General features: G+C 49.9%; 1 protein-coding gene and 1 long non-coding RNA gene across 2 annotated transcripts in view; both read right to left on the bottom strand.

Moving 5' to 3' along the window:
- Positions 1-457: 457 nt before the first annotated feature.
- On the bottom strand, positions 458-3,203 carry LOC132252449 (uncharacterized). The gene is made up of 2 exons (XR_009464366.1): positions 721-3,203; positions 458-619 (listed from the first exon to the last, which is right to left on the bottom strand). It is a non-coding gene; the product is annotated as an uncharacterized LOC132252449 (long non-coding RNA).
- A 558-nt stretch (positions 3,204-3,761) lies between these two features.
- Positions 3,762-14,495, bottom strand: part of LOC102568905 (fer-1-like protein 4) — a 137,390-nt gene continuing 126,656 nt past the window's right edge. The window contains exons 44-45 of the mRNA XM_019485566.2: positions 14,148-14,248; positions 3,762-4,174 (exon numbers count right to left, since the gene is read on the bottom strand). Of these exons, the coding sequence (XP_019341111.2) occupies positions 3,994-4,174; positions 14,148-14,248 (282 nt within the window). The 3' untranslated portion in view covers positions 3,762-3,993. The remainder of the gene's footprint in view (positions 4,175-14,147; positions 14,249-14,495) is intronic.

Raw genomic sequence — 14,495 nt, 5'->3', positions numbered from 1 at the left:
TTAAAAGGTATATGGTTAAGGCCCCATTGATGGTCTGGCTCTGCTTTATAGGGGGAGGAGAGTCCCTACACCTCCCACAGCGCTTGTGCACCTGCTTTGATCCCTTCAATTGGAGAGGGGGTACCTTTTGGAGTACCGTCCGGGTTACACTTGATAAAGGCTAAATGCCCTGGGAGGTTCATGCATGAAGTTTTGCAGACTGCCTGCTTGCTGCTGGTGGTTTAGTATTTTTTTTTTTTTTTTTTTTTTTTATAAGACATGCTGGCTGCACCACACCCCAGCTACCACTTAACAAGCATTCGACCTTCCCCCGCTCCAATAACAGTCCAGCCTGCAAATCTTTGCAGTAATGCCATGACTAAAAACCCCATAAGAATAGCATCCCCACCACGCTAAGGCAGCAGGCACGGTCTCTAAAAACCAACCCAACCACCCCAAAGAAAACATGACACATCTATAGAACAAAATAAAACACTTTATTCAAAATGCTGCAGCAACAATAACTATATACAACTTCAAAATATAAAAATAAAAAAAAAAGGTGGGTTCAGCACTCCACTCTCTTCATTGGACTGTGGGATGGCTACCATCCCCAGTGAGTTCCACCTGCAAAAGTTTCCTGTGAGGAGGGAAGAAAAGGGGGGGGGGTGCAGTAAAAAAAAACGGACTTTTGCCACCCCCCTGCGCGCACACACACACAAGGTCGGTGGAACATATTACCTAAATATCACCCAGGACACTACATACCCTGGGTGTCAGGTCTGGCAGGCAGAGTCCTGCTGCCCTTGGACTTTTGGTAGTGGCTCTGAAATGGAATGTGATAAAGTTCAGAAAGTTTGCAGTATTGAAGGAAGTCATATAACCACTCACTCCCTCCAAAGTTTCAAACTACTTGCAAAAAACTTACCATTACATTGATGTTGCAGCTGTCTTCAGGAGCTATGGTGGTTGCATTGGCAGCACACAATAGGGGTTGCAGGTGCAGGGTAGTGGGGGGGGGGGGGTAAGAGTACAGGAGGGTACTGGGGGGGGGCATAGACTATAGCAGGGGGTGCAGTCAGCCTAGCCCATGCCCCTTGTCTCCCCCCCTCCCACTTGCCTCCCCTGTGCCTGCCTCTTTGCTTCCTTCCCACCCCACAAGACTTGTCCCCCTCTGGTGTCTGCCTTGCTCTTACCTTTGCAGCTGCCCTGGCACTCTCTCTAATGCAGACATGGAGCACCCAGGCAGGCCAGGCAGTAGTGGCAGCTCTGGCTCCAGCCTCAAGCCCCACTTGGGATCAGGGTGAACTGAAGCTGCTCCCCCCCACCACTCCATGCACGCACTTCCCCCACCCCCCTTTCCCTGTATGCCCCTTTCCTATGCTTCCTTTTCCCTGTGTACTTTCCTCACACTCCATGCAGCCCTTTCCCCATGCTCTACACATCCCTTCCCAACACCCTTTTCATCATGCTCCCCCTGCACTGCACACCTTCCCCATGCTCTGCCAGAACCATGCACCTTTTCCCCCACGCTCTCTCCTGGACTGCCTCTCCCCTTCCCTGTGCCCCTTCCCTGCACACCCCTTGCTCTGCAGTCCCCTTCCCCTGTGCCCTTTTCCCCACTTTTTTGGTAGTGGCTCTGAAATGGAATGTAATGAAGTTCAGAAGGTTTGCAGTATACTGAAGGAAGTACCCCTTTGCAGTACTGAAGGATGTATCCTTTCTCCCACCGCGGTCCTGTGTTCCTCTCTATACCACACACCTCTTCCCCTGTGCTCCCCCTATACTGCATGGTCCCTTTCCCCACATTTCCCCTGCATTCTCCCCACTCTCCACCTGCCATGTGAGCTACCTTGGCCCCATCCTGAGCTACAGCAGCTGCTTGCCTGGCTCATACTCAAATCTAAGATGAGCCCCCCCCCATGCTAAATGGGGGGGGGGTGGAAATCATCAGATTCAATTAAATATGGCACTTAGCTCCTTTTTTTTAGATTTAGCCATAAATGCATAACTTTGCACTACCAATTTTACTAAGTTTCTGTTACATAAATCAATAGCATCCTCCAGTTCTTGTAGATACTGGTCCTCCTCTGTATTAGAGATCTATCAGCAAGGTTCATTAGCATACTCCTTTTGTGGCAAGGGTTAGGGTTATATTCTAATTATATTCAGTTACAGTCTGTGTTACCTGTTGACAAGCTGGAAATTATTCAAATGTAACATAGTGCTACAATTTCAAACACTGATTTTGTTACATTTGTATCATTCCCAATGTCTGCATGTAACAATTAGAATGTAATAGCTGCTGCCCTTCTGAGTTCCTCTTGAAAGGACTCCAAATATGTGTGTCCATACCCAGCTGTAAGTATAAGTGAGTATGAAGTCTAAGAGCTAGAATGAGAGAATAAGCTTTTTACTTTCTACCCTGTTCAGGAGTGATGTAAAGAACTCGAGAGGAGCTGTGCCAAATGCAAGAAGTTTTAATGGTGATCTCTAATTGGTTTGCTGCTTTTTGTAACAGTTTGGGATGAAGGCTTTTCCTTTGGGTCTGAATGGGAAGTAGTCAGGGCAAAAAGAAGGCCTCTCTGTCACTGGTCTAACAACCTACATCTGAAGTTTGGTAAGAGACCATTCCACAATGGCTTGGTTGCAGGCATTCAAAGCAGCTAGCACAAAAGAGCTAACCAGAGCAAGCCCCATAGGCAAATGGGAGCTTATAGTTCGGTTCCTGCAACTGAAAGGCAAATCTAGTCCCACCAAACTTATGCTGAAGCAAAGCCTTAAAATTTGCTGCCCCTTCTACTCTACCCAACCCCCAAGAAGCTCATGGCTCGGACTCGGCACTGGTGCTATTTGTGCTTTGAGGAGTTTCTGTTTCTGACCCAAGTTCTAACTCTGCCACTAACACTCTGATCATGGGCAAATCCCCTGACAATTCTATGTCTCCGTGGCAGCGTGGCTGACACAGGGGTCCTGGTGGTGGCCACAGCAGCAATGAGTCTTGTCAGCCCTCTCCACCCTCCTGTGCCAGATCCTGCCTGCTGGGCCACTGAGGTGGTTCCTGCCTCAGTCTAGTGCTGGTCCAGCAAGGCTGCAGCCCCATGCCCTGCTATGGATGCACAGATCTTGGAGGGCAGGGGGGCACATACCCCATCCCATTTCCCATGATGCATCACCTCTGGGAACCAACCCCTTCCCAGGAGTGTGCACAGCAGCACCCCCTGCCCCCCCCCCAGCCACCCCCCCAGCTCTGGACAAACTGTGCATCCCACTCCCTGTCCAGGTCTCATGGCCATGCATTCCCACCCTGGCGCCGGGCACTGTGCACCACCCCAACCGGGCAGCACCTCCAGTCCCAGCCCCAGCCCCCAACTCTACCCCACTCCCTCCCTCACTGTGTGGGCCTGGCACAAATCACCACCTCCTCAATCTGCCTCACCCACACCCCAAGCATCATGTATGCTCCCCTCCCACACAGACTTCCCTGCAGGCAGCTGGGGGAGCTGCTCTCCACCATGTTGCCTGGCTGTATTGCTGGCCATGTGCATAGAACTCTATCAGCCTGCAAAGGGAAACCCATGGTTTCCCGTGCTTTTCTCCTTTAAAGGAGAAAATCCACATTTTTCCACAGCAAACAGAAAACCTGGATCCCTGGAGATCAATACCTCTACTGCCCTTGCTATCAGAGAGGCTCCTTCACAGAGATCAAGCAAGGCAGAGGATGATTTTGGCTACAAGGATCCCAAGAACCAGAACCCCAGCTATGAAAGTTCCCTCTCAGAAAAATAGAATAAGGTATTTATTGAAATAACGATAACTCTCCTCTGAAGAGTGCTATGTTTACGTTACATCACAGCTGTTAAACATGAGTGGTCTAAATTGGTTCCTTCTCCATTCCTCTCCCTCCAGATGCAACCCTAAGCTCCACCAGACATTTGTAGACTTGCTTTTGTACAGAGTTGATTTCTAGAGCAACTGCTATCTCCCCCTGCAGAGTCCACTCTCTGAAATCACTTAGCCATTGATGATCTTCTCACTAATATATCCAGGCATGGTATAGATTAAAAGGACCAGGAAGATGGTCAGAATGGCAATAATAAATAAAGCGATGATGTACTTCTTGTACCGCTTCCAGATGAAAAAGACAAAGGTCTTCATGGGATTCACAAACCAATTGAAAGATGTTTTTGGGCGGCTGAAATAGAAAGAAAAAGGAACTCAGGACAAATGCAGAGGCAACAACATCTTCATCTCTGTACACCTGATAGCCCCAGAAATCTATAGTATATAGCAGCTGCTGCTTCTCGTCATTTGAAAATAGCTAGGTGCCTAGTCCGTTCAGATTAGCCAAAACCCCATAATTGTCAATATGTAGTAAGTGCCTGTGTCCCCCTGCCCTCCTTCAGAAAAAGACCCCACCTTTTGTAGCAGCTGTTTCCTAAGCAAACATATCCTTCACTGGGGAAAGGGCAGGGAATTTTCACCTTCCTCCTTTTGATTGCACATAGCTACAGGACAAGTGAAAAATCTGGCAGGACATACTGTAGTTCATGACTCCTTTAAACAGCTGAGCCACTAAGACAGCTAACTATGGCCTGATCTGCTCTCCATCTTAAATCTGCATAGTTTGAACTAGATTTTATTTAAATCAGTAGAAACCCTAGCTTGGGTGCTATTACACCTTCCTATTAGATTTATAATGGCATAACTGTCTCAGTAAATATATCAGAGTAGTTCCATCCTGGTAACTTCACCCACAACTTCACCTGGGACAGTTCCATTCCAGGGATTGTGCCCTCTGTTTTAATAACTAGACCCTACAAATCCTCCCTATTGTGCCCCCACCTATAGGAGAAGGGCTGAGCCAGGTAACTTTAGACCAGTCAGTCTTACTTCTATTCCTGGGAAAATGCTAGAGAAAATAATCAAAGAACACATTTGTGCAGGCCCAGCACAGGAAACGATGCTGAGGGAAAACCGGCACAGGTTTGTCACAGGTAGATCCTGCCTGACAAACCTTGTAGCCTTGTATGACCAGGTCACACACTGCCTGGACGCGGGAGCCGAGGCTGATGTCATCTTCTTGGACTTTAGGAAGGCCTTCGACACGGTTTCGCACCCTATCCTCATTGGGAAGCTAGCAGACTGTGGAGTGGACACCTACATGGTCAGGTGGGTAGCCAACTGACTAGGGACTGCACCCACAGAGTGGTGCAGTGGTGGTGGATGTTTCCTTCTCAGCCTGGAGGGAGGTGGGCAGTGGGGTTCCACAGGGTTCAGTCCTCGGACCGATATTATTTAATATCTTCATCAGCGATTTGGACGAGGGCATGGAGAACAGCCTCTCCAAGTTTGCTGATGATACCAAGTTATGGAGCAAAGTTAGTACACCGGAGGGCAGGGAGCAGATTCAGGCTGACCTGCACAGGTTGGATCAATGGGCAGAGAGAAATAGGATGCAATTTAATAAAGATAAATGTAAGGTACTCCACCTGGGAAGGAGGAACCCCCAGCACACCTATAGCAGCTTGGAGGCAGAGAGGGATCTTGGAGTCCAGTGTAACAAAGCCATCAACAAGGCCAATCGCACCTTGTCATGCATTAGCAGGTGCATGACTAATAGATCAAAGGAGGTGATGCTTCCCCTCTATGCAGCACTGGTCAGGTTGCAGTTGGAGTACTGTCCCCGGTTTTGGGCACCACACTTCAAGAGGGATGCGGGGAATCTCGAGAGGGTCCAGAGGAGGGCCTTCGTGATGAACCCTATGGGGGGAGGTTGAGAGAGCTGAATCTCATCAGCCTTCACAAAAGATGGCTGAGGGGGGATCTTGTGGCCGCCTGTAAATTTATTAGGGGAGGTCAATGGGGAATAGGGGAAGCGCTGTTTACTAAGGCGCCCCAGGGAGTGACTAGGAATAACTGGTGTATACTAGTTGAGAGTGGATTTAAGTTAGATATTAGGAAGACATTTTTCACAGTAAGGGTGGCCAGGATCTGGAATGGGCTTCCAAGAGAGGTGGTGCTATCACCTAGCTTGGAGGTCTTCAAGAGGAGGCTAGACAGTCACCTGGCTGGGGTCATCTGACCTCAGTCCTCTTTCCTGCCAGGGGCAGGGGGTCGGACACGATGATCCATTGTGGTCCCTTCCGACTCTACAATCTATGAATCTATGGAAATTAGGTGTATTTCTCAAATGTTGCTGTAGCAGGGCATTGGGATGTGCCTGCTCCTTTAAGAGAGCAAGCAGCCAGAGAAGCTGCTTGCAGGCAGCAGCGGGGAGCTAATGAGGGACCCACCTGACCAGAAGAGGGCCCAGGCTGGTGCTATATAAGCCCAGAGCCTGTACCACTCAGGCAGTCTCTCTCCAGCAACCAGGTGAGGCGCTCCTGGCTGCAGGGCTCCTGAAAGGACTGAATATTGCTGGACAGCCCTGCAGGGCTGGGAACTGAGGCAAGCCCCCTGGGCTAAGGAAGACTGGGTTTACAGGTGACTGGTCATTGTTTATGTGAAACCCCTAGAGGGGGGAGGCCCTCTGCAAAGTTTCTTGTTTATTTGAGTTAGCTCAGTTGTTTAGCTTTGAGCCCTGCTTGAAGCCTCTCTGAATCAACTTATAATATTTAAGAACAAGGCATGGCAGGAGAGTAATGTAGGGAGAGTGGCATTAGAGTTTGAGCCAGGCAGGAGCAACAGGGCCACTAGGGGGCATCACAGCCACACTGGTGACAATGAGCCAGTCACAGTTACAGTAACCTGTAACAATAAACAGTGACAGAAAGTGGTATAAAAAAAGAGGCAGAAACACTGCAATTTCAAAGACTTGACACCACTCGAGCATTGTGTTGAGGCCAAACTGCTAAACAAAAGAATGTTTGGACTGGAAATGAATGAATAAAAATTGTGCATCATTAACTAGACCTAATTGGTCAATGAAATGAGGGGAAGAGCTAGACAGGGAATTCTTAAGTCAGCTCACGGAGGTAGTTAGGTCAAAAGACGTGGTCATCATGGGTGACCTGAACTTTCCAGACATCTGCTGGGAAGAGCAGTCAGTCAGGTCTGACTGCTCACGTAGGTCCCTAGCCGATATACAGGACCTCCACCTAACTCAGGAGGTGCACAGCCCCACCAGGGGAGACGCCTTGTTGGATCTGGTGCTGGCCACAGGTGATGACCTCGTGAGGGGGCTGCGGGTGCTCGACCACCTGGGTGACAGTGATCATCGCCTGCTGGAATTCACCATCCAGTGCAAGGTGGCAAAAGCCTGCAGCAAGGCAGCAGCCCTGGACTTCAGGAGGGCGGATTTCAATGAGGTAAGAAGAATAGTTGGGGAAGTACTGAGGTCCTGGAGGGGAGGGGAGTCGGGTGTCCAAGAGAGTGGTCGTTCCTTAAGAAGACGATCCTCCATGCCCAAAGGGAGGTAATCCCAACAAGGATCAAAGGGGGCAAGAGGGCACAAAAGCCCCCATGGCTCACCAAAAGCATAAGGGAACATCTCCTAGCTAAAAGGGAGGCATACACCCAATGGAAGGGAGGGGCCATCATCAGGGAGGACTATACCTCGGTTGCTCGGGACTGCAGGGGGGCGGTCAGGAAGGCCAAGGTGGAGATGGACCAGGGACTAGCTCCCTGGATCAAGGACAACAAGAAGTCCTTTTTTAAATACATAGGGGGCAAAAAGAAGGTACCGGGTAACAGGTTAAATGCCTGTATACCGCTTAAATGAAGGTACCGCTTAAATGCCTGTATACCAATGCTCGTAGTATGGGGAACAAACAGAAGGAACTCGCCCTCAGAATAGCCAGTTCAAACCCAGCCATAGCAGGGCTTACAGAAACGTGGTGGGATTCATCCCACAACTGGGCAGTTAGCATTAGGGGCTATAGGCTCTACAGGCGGGATAGAGAAGGAAGGAAGGGAGGGGGTGTGGCGCTCTATGTCAAACAGCAATACACATCCTCTGCCAGCAAAATGGGGTCGGAGGAGGGGCAAGCTGAAGTGCTCTGGGTCAAGATACAAGGGGGTCGTGGGGAAAGGGATTTAACGGTGGGGGTCTGCTACAGACCCCCCAACCAAGGGGAGGGGCTGGACTGGGAGTTTTCAGGCCAGCTTGCAGAGACACTTATGGCAAGTGATGCAGTTGTCATGGGTGATCTAAATTACCCTGACATCTGCTGGGAGGAGCAGTCAGCCAGGTTGGACCGTTCCAGGAGGTTCCTGGCCAAGATACAGGACCTCCACTTAACCCAGGAGGTGCACAGTCCCACCAGAGGAAATGCCCTGTTGGACCTGGTCCTGGCCACAAGTGATGACCTGGTAAGGGGGCTCCAGGTCCTTGACCACCTGGGTGATAGCGATCATCGCTTGCTGGAATTCATCATCCAGCACAGGGTGACAAGGGCCTGCAGCAAGGCGGTAGCCCTAGATTTCAAGAGGGCCAACTTCAATGAGTTGAGGAGATTGGTGGGAGAGGCGCTGGGGTTCTCGAGGGCAGGAGAACTCAGTGCCCACGAAGAGTGGTCATTCCTTAAGGAGATGATACTCAGGGCCCAAGGGGTGACGATCCCAACAAAAAGCAAGGGGGGCAAGAGTGCCTGAAAGCCCCCCTGGCTCACCAAGGACGTCCGGGAATGCCTGGTTGCCAAAAAGGCGGCGTACACCCGGTGGAAGGGGGGGGCTGTCTCCAAAGAGGAGTATACCTCCACTGCTCGGGGCTGTAGGGGGGCTGTCAGGAAAGCTAAGGCGGACATAGAGCTAGGACTAGCGTCCAAGATCAAAGATAATAAAAAGTCCTTTTTCAAATATATAAGGAGGATGAAGAAGGCGCCGGGAAATGTGGGGCCCCTGCAAGACACGCTGAGCAATATGGTGGTTGTGCCAGAGGAGAAGGCAGACCTCTAACAAATTCTTCACCTCCGTCTTCTTGTGCAGGAACCAGGACTCCCCCACCGGGATTCAAGATGGACTCGAGGGAACGCCTCAAGACCTAAGGTTGAGGAGGACCGGGTTACAGTGCTACTGGAGGGCCTGGATGTGTTCAAATCAGCAGGTCCAGATGCTCTCCAACCCAGGGAGTTGAGGGAGCTAGCAGGGGTTATTGCAGGGCCCTTGGCATGGCTTTATGAGCGCTCATGGTGCTCGGGCCAGGTTCCAGATGATTGGAAGATAGCCAATGTGGTCCCAATCTTTAAAAAAGAGAGGAGGGAGGACCCGGGTAACTACAGGCCCGTCAGTCTTACCTCAATCCTGGGGAAACTCTTTGAGAAGATCATTAAGGAGCACATCTGTGACGGGCCGGCATCGGGGATGATGCTCAAGGGCAACCAGCATGGTTTCATTAGGGGCAGGTCATGTCAGACCAACCTGATTGCTTTTTACGATCAGGTCACAAAAGCATTGGATGCAGGTGTCGCCATGGATGCAGTCTTTCTGGACTTCAGCAAGGCCTCTGACACTGTCTTGCACCCCATCCTCATTAAAAGACTAGGCGGCTGTGGCATCGATGCCTACATGGTCAGATGGATTGCGAGTTGGCTGAAGGGTCGTACTCAAAGGGTGGTGGTGGACAGGTCATATTCGACCTGGGGGGAAGTGGGCAGCGGAGTCCCCCAGGGCTCGGTCCTTGGGCCCGCGCTGTTCAATTTCTTTATTAGCAATTTGGACGACGGGGTGAAAAGCAACCTCTTCAAATTTGCTGATGATACCAAAATTTGGGGTGAGGTGGGCACGTCAGTAGGGAGGGAAAGATTGCAGAATGACCTGGATAGGTTGCAGGGGTGGGCTAACAAAAACAGGATGCATTTCAATACTGACAAGTGCAGGGTGCTGCACTTGGGAAGTAGTAACCAGTAGCACACTTATAAGATAGCAAACTCCCTTCCTGAGAGCACGGAGGCCGAAAGGGATCTTGGAGTCATCACTGACTCCAAGATGAACATGGGCCGACAATGCAAGGTCACGGTCGGCAGGGCTAACTGGACCCTATCGTGCATCCACAGGTGCATCTCAAGTAGGTCCAAGGAGGTAATCCTCCCCCTCTACGTGACACTGGTCAGGCCACAGCTGGAGTACTGTGTCCAGTTCTGGGCACCCCACTTCAAGAGGGATGTGGACAACATTGAAAGGGTCCAGAGGAGGGCCACCCTCATGATCTGGGGACAGCAGGGCAGATCCTACAATGAGAGGCTACGGGACCTGAACCTGTTCAGCCTTCACAAGAGAAGACTGAGGGGGGACCTGGTGACCATGTATAAACTCACTAGGGGGGACCAGATGGGTTTGGGGGAGACCTTGTTTCCCCTAGCGCCCCCCAGGATAACAAGGAATAACGGCCACAAGTTGTTGGAGAGTAGGTTTAGATTAGACATCCATAAGAACTACTTCACAGTTAGGGTGGGTAGGATCTGGAACCAACTTCCAAGGAAAGTGGTGCTGGCTCCTACCCTGGGGGTCTTTAAGAAGTGGCTCGATGCCTACCTGGCTGGGGTCATTTGAGCCCAGTTTTCCTCCTGCCCAGATAGGGGGTCGGACTTGAAGATCTACAAGGTCCCTTCCGACCCTACTTCTATGATTCTATGAATGTGGAGCCTCTGCAAGACACGCTAGGAAATCTGGTTGTCACACCAGATGACAAGGCTAACCTATTTAACGATTTCTTTGCCTCCAATTTCCTGAGCAGATACCAGATCAGCCTGTCTGCCGGCACCCCCTCAGGCCCTGGGGGAGGTGCACCCAGGCCTAGGGTTAGTGAGGATCTAGTCAGGGAACTTCTGGAAGGACTGGATGTATTTAAATCAGCTGGTCCTGATGACCTTCACCCCAGAGTGCTGAGGGAACTAGCAGAGGTCATTGCAGGACCCCTGGCATGGCTTTACGAGCACTCGTGGTGCTCTGGTGTGGTGCCAGAGGACTGGAAAAGGGCCAACGTGGTTCCCATTTTCAAAAAAGGGAGGAAGGAGGACCCAGGGAACTATAGGCCAGTCAGTCTTACCTCGATCCTGGGTAAGCTTTTTGAAAGAATTATCCTGGCGCATGTCCATGAGGGGCCAGGAGGGGAGGTTATGCTTAGGGGCAACCAACATGGGTTCATTAGAGGCAGGTTGTGTCAGACCAACCTGGTGGCCTTCTATGACCAGGTCACCAAATCCTTAGACGCAGGGGTAGCAGTGGACGTAGTCTTTCTGGACTTCAGGAAGGCCTTCAACACTGTCTCTCACCCCATTCTCATTAAAAAACTAGGGGACTGTGGTGTTGATGCCTACACAGTCAAATGGGTCACTAACTGGCTGGAGGGCCGCACCCAGAGAGTGGTGGTGGATGGGTCATTTTTGACCTGGAGGGATGTGGGCAGTGGGGTCCCCCAGGGCTCGGTCCTTGGACCCTGTTCAACATCTTCATCAGTGACTTGGATGAGGGGGTAAAAAGCACCCTGTTAAAATTTGCTGATGACACTAAGATGTAGGGGGATGTGGGCATGCTAGAAGGGAGGAATAGGCTGCAATTGGACCTAGACAGGGGTGGGCAGATGAGGAACAGGATGGTTTTCAACACTGACAAGTGCAAGGTGCTGCACCTGGGAAGGAAGAACTGCAGCATACCTACAGGCTGGGGAACTCCCTTCTTGTCAGTGCAGAGGCAGAAAAGGATCTTGGAATCATTATTGATGCCAAAATGAACATGGGCCAACAGTGTGGGGACGCGGTCAGGAAGGCCAGCCACACCTTGTCATGCATCCACAGATGCATCTCGAGCAGGTCCAAGAAGGTGATTCTCTCCCTCTATGCGGCACTGGTAAGGCCGCAGTTGGAGTACTGTGTCCAGTTCTGGGCGCCGCACTTCAGGAGAGATATGGACAGCACTGAGAGGGTCCAGAGGAGGGCCACCCACATGATCAGGGGGCAGTAGGGCAGGCCCTAAGAGGAGAAGCTAAGGGACCTGAACCTGTTCAGCCTCCACAAGAGAAGGTTAAGGGGGGATCTAGTGGCCTGTTACAAACTAGTCAGAGGGGACCAGCAGGCATTGGGGGAGTCCCTGTTCCCCTGAGCACTACCCGGAGTGACTAGAAATAACGGTCACAAGCTGGCAGAGGGTAGATTCAGACTAGACATCAGGAGGTGCTACTTCACTCTCAGGGTGGCTAGGATCTGGAACCAACTTCCAAGCGAAGTGGTGCTGGCTCCTACCCTGGGGGTCTTTAAGAGGAGGTTAGACGTACACCTTGCTGGGGTCGTTTGACCCCAGTACTTTTTCCTGCCATGGCAGGGGGTCGGACTTGATGATCTGCTCAGGTCCCTTCCGACCCTACCAACTATGAAACTATGGAAGACTTATTCCACCCATATATTCCCTTTTTCAAACCGTAAGAGAAAATTTGTGAACCAAAATAATAGAACAGATTCTCTCGGGGAAAAAAAAACATCTCTCCTATTGCTCCATTCCAGAGACCTTGTCTTTTGTTGATGCACTTCAACCATTAGGACATTGAGACCAGCAAACTACTGAGGGCACCTTACTACCACCACCAGACCAACCAGGACCCTATTTTCTTAAAATCTAATTTTGTTCTCTTTGTGCATTTTGAACCCCACACCAACACTCTCTCTTCCACCTTTTCAGCTGATCTTGAGACTGTCCGCACTGCAAGGTAACACTAGCACAATGAGATGGACAATTCAGCTAGGTCTTCTTGCCTTAAAATGACTAGAATGAGGCTCTAACTGCCCATTCTCTCCTTAACCACTTTTATTTAATTAGTTTTCATTAAATCTCTCTTGAATAACCATTCGATTTCAGGTTCAAAATGCTTTTTCCCCCACTTCTTTTTCTCTTGCACAATCTAATCATTAAGGCTGCTGACAGACATGAAAAAAACCCCCATGCTTTACTGGAAGAAGCAGAGCGCTAGTTCAACTCAGCTCTGAAGCGTCTGTATAAATCGGGTGCTTCAGAGGGCTCTCTGGTGCTTTTATCCAAAGCTGATTCAATTATGTTTTGTTTCTTAAGCTATGAATAGCTCTTGATACTCCCTTTGTAAGTGCCAAAAAAGCCCCACTAAAGCTCCCAATCTATACAGATGCTGGGTGAGCTGGGCCCAACTAACATGCTGCCTCTTCTGGGTATGTGCTGGGCTCAGCACAGGAGTGCACTGAGTTTAAAGTAAAGTATCTTTTTTGTTTTTTTTCACATCTGAAAGCAGCCTAAATGGCCAATTTTGGCACGAACATTCTAGGGTGCTTGTACAGAACTAAGCAGGCTTAAGTGTCAGTACTTGAAACCTCAAACCTTATTCACTGTTGTAGCGACAGGGTCAGGTTACCATTTCTGACCCCCTGGGCCCACTTTGTCTCCTGAAGTTAAATATAACACCAGAGCCTCAGCCTCACATGTTCTCCAGCAGCTCATTATCTCTTGATTCTGATCTTGGGCCTCATAACAGACATTCAATTTCTCTTGGGAGAGTTGCTGCCTCCCAGGAAAAACCATCAGTGTACAGATTTCCTGGCTTCTTCCAGAGTAAAAAACACTGCTTCAAAAGAAAAATAACCTGGGAACAACTAGGTTAAATCACATCCAGGAGTTTTTCTTGGGACAGTGAATGTCTATACATACCATGGCTTCTCTCAAAAGAGATCATAGTCCTCCAGCACCCCACCACACTCCCCCTCATCCCCCCAGGGAAACAGTGTGTCACTCACTGGACTCTGCTGCTCCATGCCCCCTTCACAATCTCTGTACTGTGTTGCAGGCAAACACAGGTTGACCATAGGCAGTCTAAGTCAGCCAATCAGAGATGCCCTACATACTTCTGACATCTGTTGCAGAATATGCTAAGGGAGCCTGCAGAATATGCTGAGATGTGTGCACAGGGCATGCCCCCTACCCCTAGCTACACAGTGTCAGCACTGCAAGCTCTCCACTCTTCAGGGCCTCAGTATGTAAATGTCTTTACATGGGATACTGGTTAAGTTTTTCTTCCAAGAGAACAAGCCTGGGAGAATTGTTGCAGATTATTTGAATGTGTGTATGCAGCCTTGATTTCACAGTAATGCAAAACCTGCACCCTTCTCTAAGTGCTTGAGAATAGTGAGACCCATAGAGAGAGCAGCATTGGCATCATACACCAGCTGAACCATTCCAGTGCCTTTTCTAGATTGAAATCTAGTGATACTCACTTAGGCTTTTCCAGGGGTTCAGGCTCTTTTCGTCCCAAACCAACAGGGCTCTTATCAGCCTCCTCCACCATCAGCAGCTGAAACTCAGCTTCCACCTTACCCTGCAAAGAAACACATTTAAGGCAAACATGTTGCGTTGCTTCAGAACCCACACTGGTGTTTTATAGACAAACTCAGCAGACTGCATAGTCTACCAGGACTTTGCAAGATGTCTTGTAAGTACGCAGAGCAATTATTGCCGTCTCCAATTACCAACCACCGAAGACAGACTTCTCTGGCTCCATTTTTTCTACTGAGTTGCGTCCCTAGCTAAAAAAGATACTCCCTCTTGAACAGTTATGAAGCCAA

This window comes from Alligator mississippiensis, chromosome 9, assembly GCF_030867095.1.
Source record: "Alligator mississippiensis isolate rAllMis1 chromosome 9, rAllMis1, whole genome shotgun sequence".
Classification (NCBI taxonomy): Eukaryota; Metazoa; Chordata; order Crocodylia; family Alligatoridae; genus Alligator; species Alligator mississippiensis.
The sequence above is the reverse complement of the archived record's forward strand: the minus strand, read 5'-3'. Positions and strand labels throughout refer to the sequence as shown.